General features: G+C 39.4%; 1 protein-coding gene across 2 annotated transcripts in view; it reads left to right on the top strand.

The window, feature by feature from the left end:
* Window positions 1-15,538, top strand: part of hace1 (HECT domain and ankyrin repeat containing E3 ubiquitin protein ligase 1) — a 45,768-nt gene that overhangs the window by 4,944 nt on the left and 25,286 nt on the right. For both annotated transcript variants that reach the window (XM_017309670.1, XM_017309672.1), the window contains exons 2-13: window positions 555-651; window positions 744-845; window positions 1,415-1,521; window positions 2,227-2,377; window positions 3,787-4,070; window positions 6,486-6,554; window positions 6,713-6,800; window positions 9,652-9,763; window positions 11,763-11,860; window positions 12,505-12,592; window positions 12,666-12,815; window positions 14,063-14,259. In XM_017309670.1, the coding sequence (XP_017165159.1) occupies window positions 555-651; window positions 744-845; window positions 1,415-1,521; window positions 2,227-2,377; window positions 3,787-4,070; window positions 6,486-6,554; window positions 6,713-6,800; window positions 9,652-9,763; window positions 11,763-11,860; window positions 12,505-12,592; window positions 12,666-12,815; window positions 14,063-14,259 (1,543 nt within the window). The remainder of the gene's footprint in view (window positions 1-554; window positions 652-743; window positions 846-1,414; window positions 1,522-2,226; window positions 2,378-3,786; window positions 4,071-6,485; window positions 6,555-6,712; window positions 6,801-9,651; window positions 9,764-11,762; window positions 11,861-12,504; window positions 12,593-12,665; window positions 12,816-14,062; window positions 14,260-15,538) is intronic.

Below are 15,538 nucleotides of genomic sequence, written 5' to 3'. Positions count from 1 at the left end.
TCAACTACATCTCCACGGCAATAAGCTCAAGGGGTCTTGATATCTGCTTGTCAGGTGGGCAACAGGATTCTCTTTATTACCTTCATGATGTGGCTGGTCATGGCAACAGGTCTATAGTTCTTCATGACTGAGTTGTGAGTTTTCTTTGGTACCAGAACCAAGCAGGATGTCTTCCACAACAACAGAACCTTTACTTGGGTCAGGCTGAGGTTGAAGAGATCCTGCAGAATCATACAGAGCTGCTCTGCAGCTTCAGGCCTTTAGGATACCATCTGGACCTGCAACCTTGTTCAGGTTCAGTCTCTCAGCTGCCTCTTCATCAGACTTCTAGATGCAGAAATGTGGGAGAGGGAGGCAAAGGGAGTGTGGTTTGGTGTGTGAATCAGCCACAGCTGGTGCAGGAGGCGCTTTGCTGCAAGCCTCTCCCCATTTTCCTTCACACTTTACTGCTTCTACTCCAAAACATCTTTGTCAATGCAAAATGTTGAGCTTGGATTGATCCAGGTTTTCTTGTTACTACAGTGAGGTAAAGCTTGTGTTGTGTTGTTCCTCAGCCATGGACAGAGGGACACTGCACAAATCCTGCTCTCTCGTGGTGCCAAATACCTTGCTGACAAAAATGGAATCACTCCATTGGATCTCTGTGTGCAGGTGGCTAGTTCATCTCCATTTACTGTAGCAGAACATGTTTTACCTTTTCATTTCATTTGCTGCTGTTTTTGAACCAGCTGTGTTATTTTCAGGGTGGATATGGGGAGACCTGTGAGATCCTCATCCAGCACCATGCTAGATTGTTCCAGATGCTAATCCAGATGACACAGAATGAGGACGTAAAAGAGAATATGGTAATAACATTATAGGTATATAACTGGAACTTCATTCTCTATAAAATGCTTCCAAAGTGCTGGACTTAAAGATTTGTTTATTGTGTTTGTTCATCAGAATCACCTTCAGTTCCACTTTGCTCTTAATGAATTATTTTTATAGTTGTTTAAAGTACTTTCATCACAAAAGTAAAAAAAAGTCAATTTGTTCCAATTTCTGATGATAAAATCTAAAAATCTAATTTATTTTGACATACAAAATAGTTTTTTTGTAATCAAAGAGCTTCTAACTAAAAAGAACAAGAAGAATTACGTCTCTTTCTATATCTGCTAAATGTTGAAGTAATAGCTTAACATTTGATGTATCTTTGTAGAAAGTTTTTTTTTAAGTCTATCAATTCTCCTTTTGACCATTGTTTGCCTTAGCACACACGCCTTGCTGTCATGGTCAAATGAAAGACTGGACAAAAGATGAGTGAAAAGCCAGTTGAGGTTTAAGGAAGACCAAGACACAGAAACTTTCCTTTATGTTAGAAAGCAGTTGCGAACAGAGTATGAGCTATAAGTAATATTTTTGCATTGTTTTGTAGCTCAGGCAGGTTTTGGAGCATGTGTCTCAGCAGAGTGACAGTCACTATCAGAAGGTTTTGACCAGTCTTGCAGAAGTGGCGACCACTAATGGACACAAACTTCTCAGGTGAAGTTACAGATTTGCAGCATTTGATTAAACCTTTTGGTTTGTTTCTGATATATTGCATGCACTGTGGCTTGTAAAGTATTCACACCCCTGGAACCTTTTCATATTTTTCATGTTACAATCTCATACTTTGATATATGTTATTGGAATTTTAAGTGACAGAAAATTACGCTTGGTTTTATGAATAAGTCTGAAAAGTATGGCATGCATGCCCTACTTTTAAGTCTAACAAGATGGCGCTGCATGTAAACATCTAGGCCAGCAGAAAAGAACATTAATCAATGAAGCAGCTTGAATGCCCATGGTAACTCTGGAGGAGCTGCAGAGATACACAGCTAAAGTTTTTAATCTCTTTTAGTTTTGATATTGACAAATGCTTTTCAAATGCTAACTGTTTGCAGCAAAAGGTGGTTCTACAACATATTAACTATGGAGAGCTGAACATATATATGCATGCCAAACTTCTCAAGATTTTAATTATGAAAGATATTGAAGTGGTTTCTTTGTGTTGGTTTGTGGCATAACTTAAGATGTAAAAGGTTTTAAACTTCTGTCTCTGTGAAGATCATAACAAAGATGTAAATAAAGTCATGATAAAAGTGCATGTGCCCTCACCATGTACCTTGCTCTAAGGCTGAATATTTTCATGTATTTTTATGGTTGTACAAGTTGATTTGACACCACTGTGTTTTGTCCTTCTGTCAGTCTGTCCAGTAGTTATGACGCTCAGATGAAAAGTCTTCTGAGAATTGTTCGTATTTTCTGCCACGTGTTCCGCCTCGGCCCTTCTTCTCCCAACAATGGCAACGATATGGGCTACAATGGGAACAAAACGCCTCGGAGCCAGGTCTTTAAGGTTAGTACGAGGTGCAGATCTCATATAGAATGGTCAGTTGGACACACTGACAATTCATTTCCATTTGCACTTTACACAGACAGGTCTTTCTAAATGGGAATGAGAATGTATGCCGGTTCAATTCCCACTCCGTCCCTCTCCTGGTGGTGGGGATCAGAGGGTCTGGTGTCTTGATGTGGCAACCTTGTTTCAGTCAGGCTTCCCCAGGGCAGCTGGGGCTACAGTGTAGCTCACTACCATCAGTGTCTGAATGTGTGTGAATGGGGGAATAAGGTGGTTGAGGAACAACAGACAGGTGTTCATCTGGACAACAGACTGGACTTGAGGCACAACAGTGAAGCATCTGTAAGAAGAGACGGAGCAGACTGGACTTCTTGAGGAAGCTAAGATCCTTCAAGGTTTGCAGCCAGATGCTGCAGATCTTCTGTCAGTCTGTTGGGGCAGCAGCATCAGAACCAGGGACATAAAACAGCTCAACAACCTGATAAAGAAGGCTGGTTCTGTTCTGGTTCTGTTCTGGTTCTGTTCTGGTTCTGTTCTGGGCACGACTGTGGAACCTCTGGAGATGATGAGGCAAAGAAGGATTCTTTATAAAATCAAGAAAACTCTGGACTTTCTTGATTTTTGCACCACCCATCTCTTCATTAGATTATCTTGGGAAAGCAGAGCATCTTCAGTCAGAGGCTTCTTCAGATTCACTGTAATACAGACCTCTACAGGAGATCTTTCCTGCCGACAGCCATCACTGTCTACAATAACTCGTTTAAGACTTTGAATTAATGTGAGTTATGACAACATTTAATTTCCCTTTGGGATCAATAAGTATTTTTTAATTTAATTTGAATGATTGGGACTGCAACTATGTTGTTTTATTAATCTATTGATTATTCTGACAATTATTCTGATTAAAAAATTAGAACATTCTGCAACTATTTTGTTTAACCACTGAAGCTTTTTTAATACAACATTAGAAATGCATAAAACATTCCAATAAACTAACAAATCAATTCCTCTTTTAAATACAATTAACAGTTTTGTTTTGGGAATTTTTTTTTGCTTAAAATGCAGTAACAGCATTCCTTTAAAGAACTCTTAACGTTTGTAGTAAAGGATGCACAGGCAGCTAAAAGAATCTTCCAAACATCAATGTGTGAAAATCAATCAATACAGTTTAAGGCTGGTCTGGTGATTATTTTTTTCGGGTCGGCTGCATCAAGACCTGTGGCAGGTCCCCACTCTAAACTCTGCGCCATGCAGTGATCTAGTTTTCTGTATATTATGTCTAACTCATAGACAGTGTGTTCTCTATAACGTGAAGCAAATGTTCCAAGAAGCCTCTGTCTTTTATTGCCTGAGTGGATGAAGTAGCTTTTGATCTTCCATTCTTCTCTCTGTCTGTGTCTCTGCAGCCATTGGAGCTGCTATGGCATTCTCTTGATGAGTGGCTGATGCTCATCTCTACAGAGCTGGAAAGATCCACGAAGAACCCATCTTCATCCTCTTCCAGCAGTGAGATAGCGTCCCTCCTGCTCAAGCAGCGGAAGTCAGACCCCTCCAGCAACACACCCACGCTCTCCTTGCTTGAGGGAGAAGCGTATGTTGACGGGGAGGATGTGATCTCCATGACAGCCAACCGGCTCAGTGCGGTTATTCAGGCCTTCTACATGAGCTGCTCCTGTCAAATGCCACAGGGGTCAGTGCTCAGCATCCTGGCTTCACCTGACAGAGCAGAATCAGCCACTTCTTCCTGTCTCTGCACCACCCTCATCTCAGAAAATCCCATTGTTTGAATCTGAAAACTGCAAAGTGATATTGTTTGGTATAAATAGGAACTTATTCCATTTATAAATGGCAATAAATTCAGTTATATGATGAAGAGCCATGAAAGGGAATATTGATCAGTATTGTGGAGAATTATCCGTTCTCCAGGCTAAGTTCTTGATGTATGAGGTTGAAGAAAAGTCAGTGAGTTGAATTCATGAATTCCATCTATTAATCCCAAGGTACAGCACCTGAGTGAAGTTGGTCCCCCCACCTTCTACAAATCAGACAAATTGGGTGTCAAATGTTTTGTGCTCCGTTTGTGCAGCAAAAATTTTCGTTTGTGCTGCTATCATTTTAAAGGTATAAAGAAATGTTTCTAGAGGTCATCAAAGATCAACCAGCCCCTCCACCTTCTTCAAATCAGACGAAATGGGTGTCAATTAACTCAACTCCGTTTGTGCTGGTTTATGCAGCAAATTTTTTTTTGTGCTGCTATCATTCTAAAGATATTAAGAAAAATGTTCTCTAGGGGTCGCCAGAGGTCAACCACTCCTCTGGCCCTGCTCACATTTGCAAAAAATAAATAAATAAATTTGGTGTCAAGCAAATTAATTTTGATCCCAAATTGTGTGTCAAAACAATTTGGTGCTGGTTTGTGCAGGAAACATTTCCATTTGTGCCACTGTAATTTTGAAGATATTAATAAAAATGTTTCTAGAGGTCATCAAAGGTCATTGAACATCAGTTCATGCTGGATCTGTGAATTTAATTTGAAATTGTTAAGTACCAACCTATGAACACCAATAATAAAATTTTAACATGGATGAAATTCGCTTGGATCTAGGTCTAATTTAGAATGTACTGGTACAACACCTCCCAAAACACACTCAGAGACCTGTATTTTAGTTTCTGGTCACCAGAGGGCGCTATTAGACAACCTGTACTGTTAAAATACAAAAAAAAGGACTAGAGCAAAACGTGCTAACCATCTAGTCTGCTGTTTCCATTTCAATTTCTTGATCAACAGTCATCCTCAACACTTATTTTCACGACTTCAAATCAGTGCACAAACTAGCATAAACCAGCACAAATTGTTTATAAAAGAAGGCGGGCTGGTTGACCTTTTAACCCTTAAACTTTAATATCTTCAAAGCCAAAGCAGCACAAATGAAAATTTTTGTTGTAAAACAAGCACCAACTCAGCTTGTGCAATTAAATAAATACATTTAAATGTGGGCTGCACAGCTGTAGAGCTGTTGCCTTGCAGCAAGAAGGTTCTGGGTTCGATTCCCGGTCTTTCTGCATGGAGTTTGCATGTTCTCCCTGTGCATGGTGGGTTTTCTCCGGGTACTCCAGTTTCCTCCCACAGTCCAAAAACATGACTGTCAGGTTAATTGGCCTCTCCAAATTGCCCCTAGGTGTGAGTGTGTGTGTGTGCATGGTTGTGTGTCTCTGTGTTGCCCTGCGACAGACTGGCGACCTGTCCAGGGTGTACCCCACCTCTCGCCCGAAACGTTGGCTGGAGATGGGCACCAGCATACCTCCCGACCCCACTGAGGGAAAAAGGGTGCAAGAAAATGGATAGATGGATGGATGGCATTTAAATGTGACCAGGGCTAGGGGAGTGGTTGACCTCTGATGACCCCTAGAGAACATTTTTCTTAATATCTTTAGAACGATAGCACAAACTAAAATTTTTGCTGCACAAACCAGCACAATTGTTTGACACCAATTTTGTCTGATCTCATTAAAGTGTTGGGCTGGTTGACCTTTTGACCTTTAACCTTTCATTAGTATCTTCAAAGCCAAACCACCACAAACGGAAATTTTTGCTGCACAAACCAGCATAAAAAGTAGCATAAATGTTCGACACCAATTTTGTCTGATTTCAAGAAGGTGGGGGTTGGGGGGCAACTTCACTCAGCTGGTCCATAGTTCATGCTGTCCTTGAGAGCTAGCAGAACAAAATGGCATCAAACAACAGTATGTAGTTCTGTTTGTTAGCCTCTATCTAAGCTACGCTCTAAAGAGGGTGTTCCCTAGTGTGTCAAAACCTATTACCTTAGTTTTGAGGGTGTTTCTTAACATGTCATTTCCTTTAGCTTTACAACTAGCTACAAGAGATAGAAGAAAAACACATAATTAGTTATTCTCAATAGTATGAAATAAATTAATGACCATAATTATCCTGGCTTTGATACAGACATTGTTGTACTAAAGTACTTGGCAAATGTTTATATTATTATTATTATTATTAATATTAATAATAAATTTCATTTCATGTGATGTGCATTTAATCCAGTCTCCTCCTCCTCCTCCTCCTCCTCCTCCTCTTTGCTTTCAGAATGACCTCCCCCCGCTTTATAGAGTTTGTCTGCAAGCATGACGAGGTGCTGAAATGTTTTGTAACCAGGTGAGTCGATATGCCGCTGGCTATACATCAGGCTCCTCTCACATTAGAGATGAAATATCGATCACACTGCTTATTTTACTCCTAATTTGTTTCCACTGCTGTCTCTTTGTTCTCTCTGTGTCCCCTGTGGATGTTTCCTCTCTGACTTCTCTTTCCAGGAATCCAAAGATCATCTTTAACCATTTCCATTTTCTGCTTGAGTGTCCAGAGTTGATGTCACGTTTTATGCACATTATTAAGAACCAGGTATGAAAAAAAATATTTGTGCTCTCAAATTTGTTGACTTACTTGTACATACTTTTATATTCCTGGCTGATTAAATATTCCTTCTGTTTTGGAATAGTAACAATAGGCATGGCACTGTATGAGATTCTTAAAGCTATCACAATCTGAACATAAATATGAAAACAAATTAAGTTTATTATCTCATCACAAATTGTATGTAAAATCAAATAGCAACAATTGCTTCCACTGCTACTATGAGAATATTACATTAGTTTTTATGGTTACAGTGATGATCATCTGCAGATCTATTTGTTGCCTGATTGTTTTTGTCATTTTAGAAGATTTATTGTTTTTAGACAGAAGTACACAGTGGTGGAAAAGCTGTGTGTCTGTAGCCTATTAAAATAAATGTTCTTAATTTGCAGCTTATTCCTTTGTTTCAAAATAATCTTCATATAGTTAACTAATCAAACAAATTTTTATATAGTTACCCTGGAAAATATAACAAGCTGATATAATTTGAATAATTAGTCAGACCACATACTTGAGTGGCTAGGCTGAATCCTGGTGCTGTAAACAGACATGCTACTCTTAGCTTCCTAACTGTACTTTCAAAAAAATCATTAACTTATAAAGAATGACAAGTTTTCTTCCTTTATTCTCTGTACAATGAGTTTCTAATATCCATCTTGGAATCTCTTATTAGACTGACTGGAGGAAAGTCAGAAATGGGTGTAGGAGGAAAATAGGAGTAGAGCGGAGAAAAACCCTGTCACTCTTTTTCTGGTACATCTTTATAAAGAAAATTCAGAAGAATTGTGTGAATAGCTTGAAGGAAAGCTGTTTTCAAACTTAACATCCTGGCATATGTTGACATAAGGTGACCCATGTCTTGATGGGTAAAGTCTGACAATAGTTGCCTGAATATTGGTGTAAGAGCCATATGATTGAAATAAGCAATTACTGGTGTGACAGAGAAACGTTTATTGTTGGCACCATTGTATGGTTTGGCCTGGTCAGTCCTTGTAAAGTCTGAAGTATGACAATAAAAGTGGAATAAATTGATGATTGCAACAACAAAGAAGCGGCCTGGAGTGTATCGAAGCACGGGTCGGACAGTTTGAAATTCCCCGAGTTAACCCAGTGCAGCCCTCTACAACACCATTAGTTTGCTGCACTTTTAATTAGAATATTGTAAATTTGGCTCCGTCTTTCGCCCACCACATGTCCATGGTTCCTTGGACAATTACACTGCCTATAAATCCTTCAATTTCTGTGTAATGATGTTTGTGTGTGAATTAGGGATGTAATTTCAGAGAAACGAGCTGCTAGCAGCGCTGTTACTTCACGGTCATTCTGCTGCAGAAGTTACTGCATGTGTTCCTGCTGCTGCTCCTGATTATTTTCATAATTAAACTTCTCCATACAGCTCTCTGATAGCAGATGTCATGTCAGCAGAGCCCACAGCTAAAATTAGATTCTAAACTCTAAAGGTTGTTTTGCAGTTTACAGTGACATAATCGATGAATGCGGTTTGCTGTCAATCAAATGGTTTTGGTGCCATACCTTGATCGATCCTGCTAGTACTACCACTGAAGTAAGTACTAAAATCTGAGAACAGCTTGGCTGAGCCGCGCCAAATTTACTCATGGAAAACGAATCTGACCGAGGCGACCCGGTTAGAGGGGGGCTAGTGGAAAAGCGCCTTAACAGTCACATGTTGGTCTGGTTCAACATGATTTCTCCGTACTGTGGAATAGGCTTCAGCATCATGTTGAGTTCCCTCTCTGGTTCTCTGCTTTTAAATCTTGGTTGAAAACTCATCTGTTCAAAGAAACATTTTCACTTTGATCAACAAGTCCTTTTTGTTTACCATTTTAAATATTTTTCTCTTTTGAGATTTTTTTTGCTTTTATTTTTTTCTGAAATGACCTTCGGATCCCTGAAGGGCACCTTTTAAATAAAGTGTGTTATTAGTTTCAATAGTAGTTGCTATGATAATTGGGACAAGTGGTGGCAGCCTTCTGGTTATTTATACTAATTTAAATACGCATTTCTGGGTGGAGACAGGCGTCCACAAGATTGAATTGTACAAAGGAAAGAAGAGCAGCTACATGCCTGCTCGTGATTTTATACATCTGATTGTTTTTTGTGCACCACACTTTTCAAAATTTGTCCCTACGCCAACTTTTAGTGTGAAAGCTGTTCACTCCTTTAGGCCCCTGGTATCTCTGCTCCTTTTGTCTGAGGCATCAGGCATCAGATTGACTTAGCTTATTCTTTATGTGACAGTTCTGTCTTTGTTTCCTTAGAGACTTTATAGAAAGTGATTTTGAAAGTCCCCTGTCTGCACTTCAGCATAATTTAACAGCGTTATCTCTATGACAATAACACTTGTCTTAAGTTTAATTTAAATGGCATCATAAATTTTAAGTGCTGCTTTGAGTTGTGTGCTGTTTGCTTATTTTTCAGTATATTTGAACTGCAGCATTTGCACCTCGTTACCCATGGATTATAGCTCACTTGGGAGTAGGCTCTTGTTTTAATTACAGACTTTAACCTGGTGAATTTGATTTCATCTTCTGATTCGTTTTTTAGTGCTCTGCAGCCCTGAGGGAAAAACCTTTGTGTTTTTTTCATGCTCATCCTTCAGTCTACCGCCTTCGCTTAGGGAACAAAGACATATATTATGCAAATAGACTCAGTCCTCGTCTCTGTATTACTGATGAGTGTTTCAGCTCCAAAGCCTTTCCAAGCCACCAGTTGTGACTGAAATATCCACAGCCTGAAAGTTGACAGCACAGCGAAGTGGTAATTAGTCTGGGAAATGCTGTGCAGTTTTGTTGAGTGAAGTCTTTGTTGTCCCCTCTAGCCTTTTAAGGATCGCTGTGAGTGGTTCTACGAGCATCTGCTGGCTGGCCAGCCAGACTCAGACATGGTCCATCGTCCTGTTAATGAGAGCGATATCCTTCTCATCCACAGAGGTACCCACAATCTTCACAACACACTTCTGTCATCCATGTCCAAGACCTGCTTCCACAAATCAGTTGTTCTCTTATGTTTTTAATATTGCTGTTGCAAAATGGAAAGTTGAAGTTATTCTGGGCACTAGCAAATCTAAACTTTAAGTAAGTGATGCAAGCCAGAACTGTAGAGAGCCTGAATGAGCAGGTCATAACCATGCCACCACTGCTGTCATCATCCAACTTTGTAGCAATTGTACAGACGCGACATAAAAAGCAGATGAGAATATCTGATCTTCTTTGATCCCAGGGTCCCATTTGCTCTGAAATCCGACAACCTCTGATGATTAACTCTGTCCAATTATTTGGAATTACCTTAGAAACAGTGATGGCATAGTTACTTTGTAAAAGTAACTTTAATCAGATTACTGATTACTCCTTAAAGTAACTTAGTTAGATTACTGACTACTTCATTTTGAAAGTAACTAAGTTACATTAAAAGTAACTTTTTAGTTACTTTCAGCAGCTGCTAACAACAACCCTCCGCCACCTGTGAAAATTACTTTGAGCTTTGCCAATACAAGTTATTCTATATTAGTAACATCAACAATGTGTCTCCACCTATAGTAGATTGTTTAATGGTTACAACAGTACAAAAAAAAAACTTGAGTAATTTATGCATGTTTTTGTGTGTTCCAGTATTGTCTGGAAAACTATAAATAGGATTTTAGAGCCCCACCCATCCCCTGCGCCCTGCGTTTGGTGTCAGAGCGCATCACACAGAGCTCCTCCTGCGGCTCCACAATTCAGATGTCCCGCTGCACAGATTTGTGACACTTAACTTAATATTAATAATTATAATAGCGTTTAGTTGCACAACTTTACAGACTCATTCATTTGTGGCTTTTTTCACGTTTATTGTGCTGCCCTCATTAGTCTCAGTGTTTGCCGTTTTCTGGAGCGCAACGCGAAGCTCGACCTCATTCACAGCAAATATATTAACTTCACATTAACAACGCTTGAACCATTCGGTTTGTAGTGCGGTGCGGCTTATATGTGGATTTTTCTTCAACCACCAGCGGGCTCTTTAGCAGGAAGTGAATCATTGGAAGTCAAAATTGGAAATAAAAGAAGAAATTGCCATTTAAAATGGAATTAGTTTTTAATAGGGAATTGAAATTTGCGAATGTTGTTGATCAGTTAAATAGCATTGAGGGGGAAAAGAAGATTTTTCATTTTTTAAATAATATGGGATCGTTATGAGAATTTGAGCCAGTCATTCATCCTGGATGCATAATGAAATGGATGCATTTCTTTATGCATCCAGTAGATGGCAGTAGTGCAACAATAATGGAAATAATGGATGCAAGCTGCCGTTGAAATCTAAAAAAGAAGAAGAAGGCGCCCATTTTCATTTAGCGCATGCTAGTAGCAGACAGTAAGGAGATTTTTCTATTCAAACTCATATGCTCTCATAATCAGTTCAGTTAAATCTAAACTTGGCAACTTTTTCTTTTTTAACCATAATAAATGATATTCAATTGACCCGTTATGAATCAAATTTTGGATGTCCGCCCTCCTCTGCTGCTGCTCCACTGTTGTGGAAAATCTAGAGCGGCAGAGATATCTGCGGCTTATACGTGTATGTTTACTGGGGTTTTTTTTATTTGGGGGGGTTCATAGGTTGGTACAGTACTCGTTACTGAAAAAAGTGGTCCGACGTCATAACGTCTAATTACGTTACTGACATCACTGCTTAGAAGCACCAAACGTTTCTGTTGCTTACAATTTCTTTCAAAGAATCTAAACCTAAATATACAGAAATCATTATAATGGTAATGATTATTATGGTAGATGTTTTTGGCCACTAGGACTGGGAACACAGAATAAGGTAAAATGCTTTGAGTTTAAACCCCAGTAAAATCACAGTATGATCAGGAGCAGTATGCGCTTCTTGGTGTTCCAGTGTTTATGTGGTGAAACTTGTCAACGCTGTGCTGCTGTTGTGCTTCACACTCAGACTCCATATTCAGGAGCAGCTGTGAGATGGTTTCCAAGTCCACTAATGAGAAGCTCAAACAGGGTATAGCTGTCCGCTTTCATGGTGAGGAAGGCATGGTGAGTTTCTACATTCACATCGCATTCATAGACATAAAACAGTAGCTGTGTAATTAATTAGATGATTAATTAATACATTTTATTTGTCAGCCACTTTCAAGACGCCCAATTACAAGAAAACAATAACACAATACAAGAGTAGACTACAAATAATAACCAGATGAAGAAGGATAAACAAAATGAAGCAACAAACTACAAATGAAGGCCGACTGAAACAGATGTGTTTTGATTTGGGATTTGAAAGGAAAAATAGAGTCAATAAGTAGAGAGCTCCAGAGTCGGGGGCAGAGTGAGAAAAGGCTCCTCAAATGTTGAAATACATCACATTATAAAGTTTTTTTTAGAGCCTTCCTTACATTCAGTTTCACTAAAACAGGAGAGTGTTAACAAGCATCTCTGTCCTTTAGACAGACCGGTTTGGGTAATAGTTGGAAGAAAATCTGGAAGGTAGATAGTCGGCTCTGACACTTTGTCCGTTTGTCAGTACCTTTTGGAGGAATGAAGAGTCCATTCTCTGCTGCACTCTGATCAGTGTGGTGTGCTGTGTGTGCGTGTGTGTGTGTGTGTGTGTGTGTGTGTGTGTGTGCGTGTGTGTGTGTGTGTGTGTGTGTGTATGGATGGGTGTGTGTGTGTGTGTGTTTCAGGGCCAGGGTGTGGTTCGGGAGTGGTTTGATATCCTGTCTAATGAAATCATCAATCCTGACTACGCTCTGTTCACCCAGTCAGCTGATGGTATACAGCAAATTACCTACAGTGATAACATTAAATGGCAAGAGCTGAACTGCAGCGCTTTCCTTCTGCATAGGTACAACCTTCCAGCCCAACAGCAACTCCTCGGTGAATCCAGACCATCTGAACTACTTCCAGTTTGCGGGTCAGATTTTGGGTCTGGCTCTCTACCACCGGCAGCTGGTCAACATCTACTTCACTCGATCCTTCTACAAACACATACTGGGTAGAAAACACAAAGATATCTAGATGTTGATCAAAGGTTCATGATATTTGTATTTGTAAATAGCATATGGTTACTTGTAACCATATGTGTTTAAATCATCACCCAGTTGCTTCAGTTTTTAAAAAATCTATTCCTGTTCAGTCAGTTGGAAGTAAAGAAGGGGATTGAAATTTGTTTTCTTGGGAAACTTGATCAACTCAACTTTTTTCCTCATTTATCAACTTTTTCTGTATAGTTAGCAAAACCAAAACAGGTTGATAAATCAACTGCCAACTTCCCTCGGACAGGCTAACCTTCCATACTGTGCAGAACAAACATACAGGAAAGGCAAGATGGAAGAGGGCAAAAAAGAAAAAAAAATCCAAATTAACTATATTGGGGGAAAAGTCATATTCCTATTGCAGAATACTTTTCATCTAGTTTTTTTTTTTTGACACACTTAAATGTTTCAGATCGTCTAACAAATTTAAATATACAAAGATAATTTGATTAAATAGAAAATGCTGTCTTTTAAATGAGGATTTGATTTATTAAGAGTTTAAAATCTATAAAGCTTTATCAAGTCCAACATGCTTTACGCCACATCCAGTCATTCATCCATTCATACACACATGCTGAATGTGGTAAGTCAGACACGGTAGTGACGGTGTGATGGCTGGGGCTGCTTTTTTGTAATTAGTGGAAACATGAATCCTGCTCTATACCACAAAATGAGAATGTCAGTCCATCAGTTTGACTTAAAGCTCAAGGGGTTGCTTTGTTTTTCATCTTCAGCTCGGTTGTGATCATTTTTTTTCCAATAGATCATCATTTGAAGACTGGGTTTAATATTTACTCAGGTTATGTTTGTCTGGTGTTAAACTGCTTTTACTGATCTGAAACATTTCAGTGTCGCAGTCAAGCAAAATCTGTAGGTGTGTTCCAGAGCTGTGTGTCAGGGATGTTTTGGATGTTCAGTTCATCTAAACGACTTGATTGTAGGTTAACTATTAACTTATCAGTCAGTGCTAAAGTCTTTGGAGCATCAGGATAATCAGCATCCAGTAGCATCATTTTTTTGATGCTGGTGAGACTGATTGAGATTTCCTTCCTACTGACATATTAACATTTGATATAAATAACTGCACACTTCCCTTGCACTTCCCTTGTTTAACTTTTTTTACTAAGACAACAAATGTCAAATACTGTTTTCAAAGCAAAATATTTCTCTTGTTAATCCTGATTATGTATTTTCTTTTGGTTTCCAGGTATTCCAGTGAGTTATCAGGATGTGTCGTCTATCGATCCAGAGTATGCTAAAAACCTGCAGTGGATCTTGGATAATGACATCAGTGACCTGGGTCTGGAGCTGACCTTTTCTGTGGAGACAGATGTGTTTGGAGCCATGGAGGAAGTGCCACTAAAACCTGGAGGGAGCAGCATCCTGGTCACTCAAGACAACAAGGTTAGTCATCACCAAACACATCCTTAGCTCTGGTATCATGCAGTACGTGTGTTTCCATTACTGTATGTGATGCTCACTGTAAAGGTGTGAAGAGGTAAGTGATTCTTTTGCAAAAAAGATTTTAAGATTTAAGGGCTCGGGCAGCGTTTACGGAGGTGAGGAAGCTTCTTCGCAACCGACGTGATGTTCGCTACGGCCTGCTTTTTCCTGCGCGGCTCCGCATCTCTCATGGGGAGGAAGACAAGGAATTCCTGGATGCCAATAAAGCAATGGATTACGTTAAAAAGAAAATCCTCTCAGCATCGCCAAGCGAGGACCGGTGTTAACCGCAGGTCCAATCCCCATTGAGCCATTATGCTTGTCAGGTTGTATGGAACCTTCCAACATTACGTCCCACGCTATATCTTGATTTAATTTTAGACTTTACTCCGAGGGACAACATTCTTCTTTTTTGTTCTATGTATGAGAGTTTGTAGGGGGACTGTCCAGATTTTGGTTAGTGATATATTCATTTTATTAATGCARCAAGGAGCATAAACAGCAATAATGCTTTAAAGTAAGGAAACCTTTTTTACTTTRGTTACCGTGATTTAGCCATGGCGGGAGCCCAGGCAGGGAGTTAAGTTCCCCAGTATAAGCACAAATGTGTGGATTTTTCGGTTTTGTGGGTTCTCTGTGTTTTTCCAAGAGAGAGGGGTGGGACTATACCGGATCTATCTGTTTTGAGAATGTCTTATGTCAGGTTATTTTTTGTGATGGTTTGTGGATACTGTGCTACAGTCCAATTGACCTTACATGAGCAGTCCTAATACTAATAGGTTCATCAACAGTCACCCAGTTAACTGTGTGAGTTGGAATGTGAAATCCCTTAATGGTCCAGTGAAATTTAGGAAAGTTATGACACATTTAAAACAGCTTAATGCTAATATTACTTTTTTGCAGGAGACCCATTTGSRTAAAGTAGACAGTGTAAATCTAAACAGGCGATGGGCTGGTCAGGTGTTTCAGTCTAACTTCCAATCTAAATCAAGAGGGGTAGCCATCTTGGTTGGTAAACAGGTGCAATTCACGGCATCCAGTGTTAAAACGGAYGCTGCCGGACGCTATGTAATAGTGGTGGGAAAACTGTACGCACTTCCAGTTATTTTAGTCTCGGTATATGCTCCTAATTGGGATGATCAAACATTTTTTAATACGCTTTTTTCAAATTTACCTAATATTTCAACACATAATCTCATAATTGGGGGAGATGTGAACTGTGTGCTATCCTCTCTTGATC

Source organism: Poecilia reticulata, linkage group LG16, assembly GCF_000633615.1.
Source record: "Poecilia reticulata strain Guanapo linkage group LG16, Guppy_female_1.0+MT, whole genome shotgun sequence".
Taxonomy (NCBI): Eukaryota; Metazoa; Chordata; class Actinopteri; order Cyprinodontiformes; family Poeciliidae; genus Poecilia; species Poecilia reticulata.
Note: the sequence above shows the minus strand (reverse complement) of the source record. Positions and strands in the feature narration are given on the sequence as shown.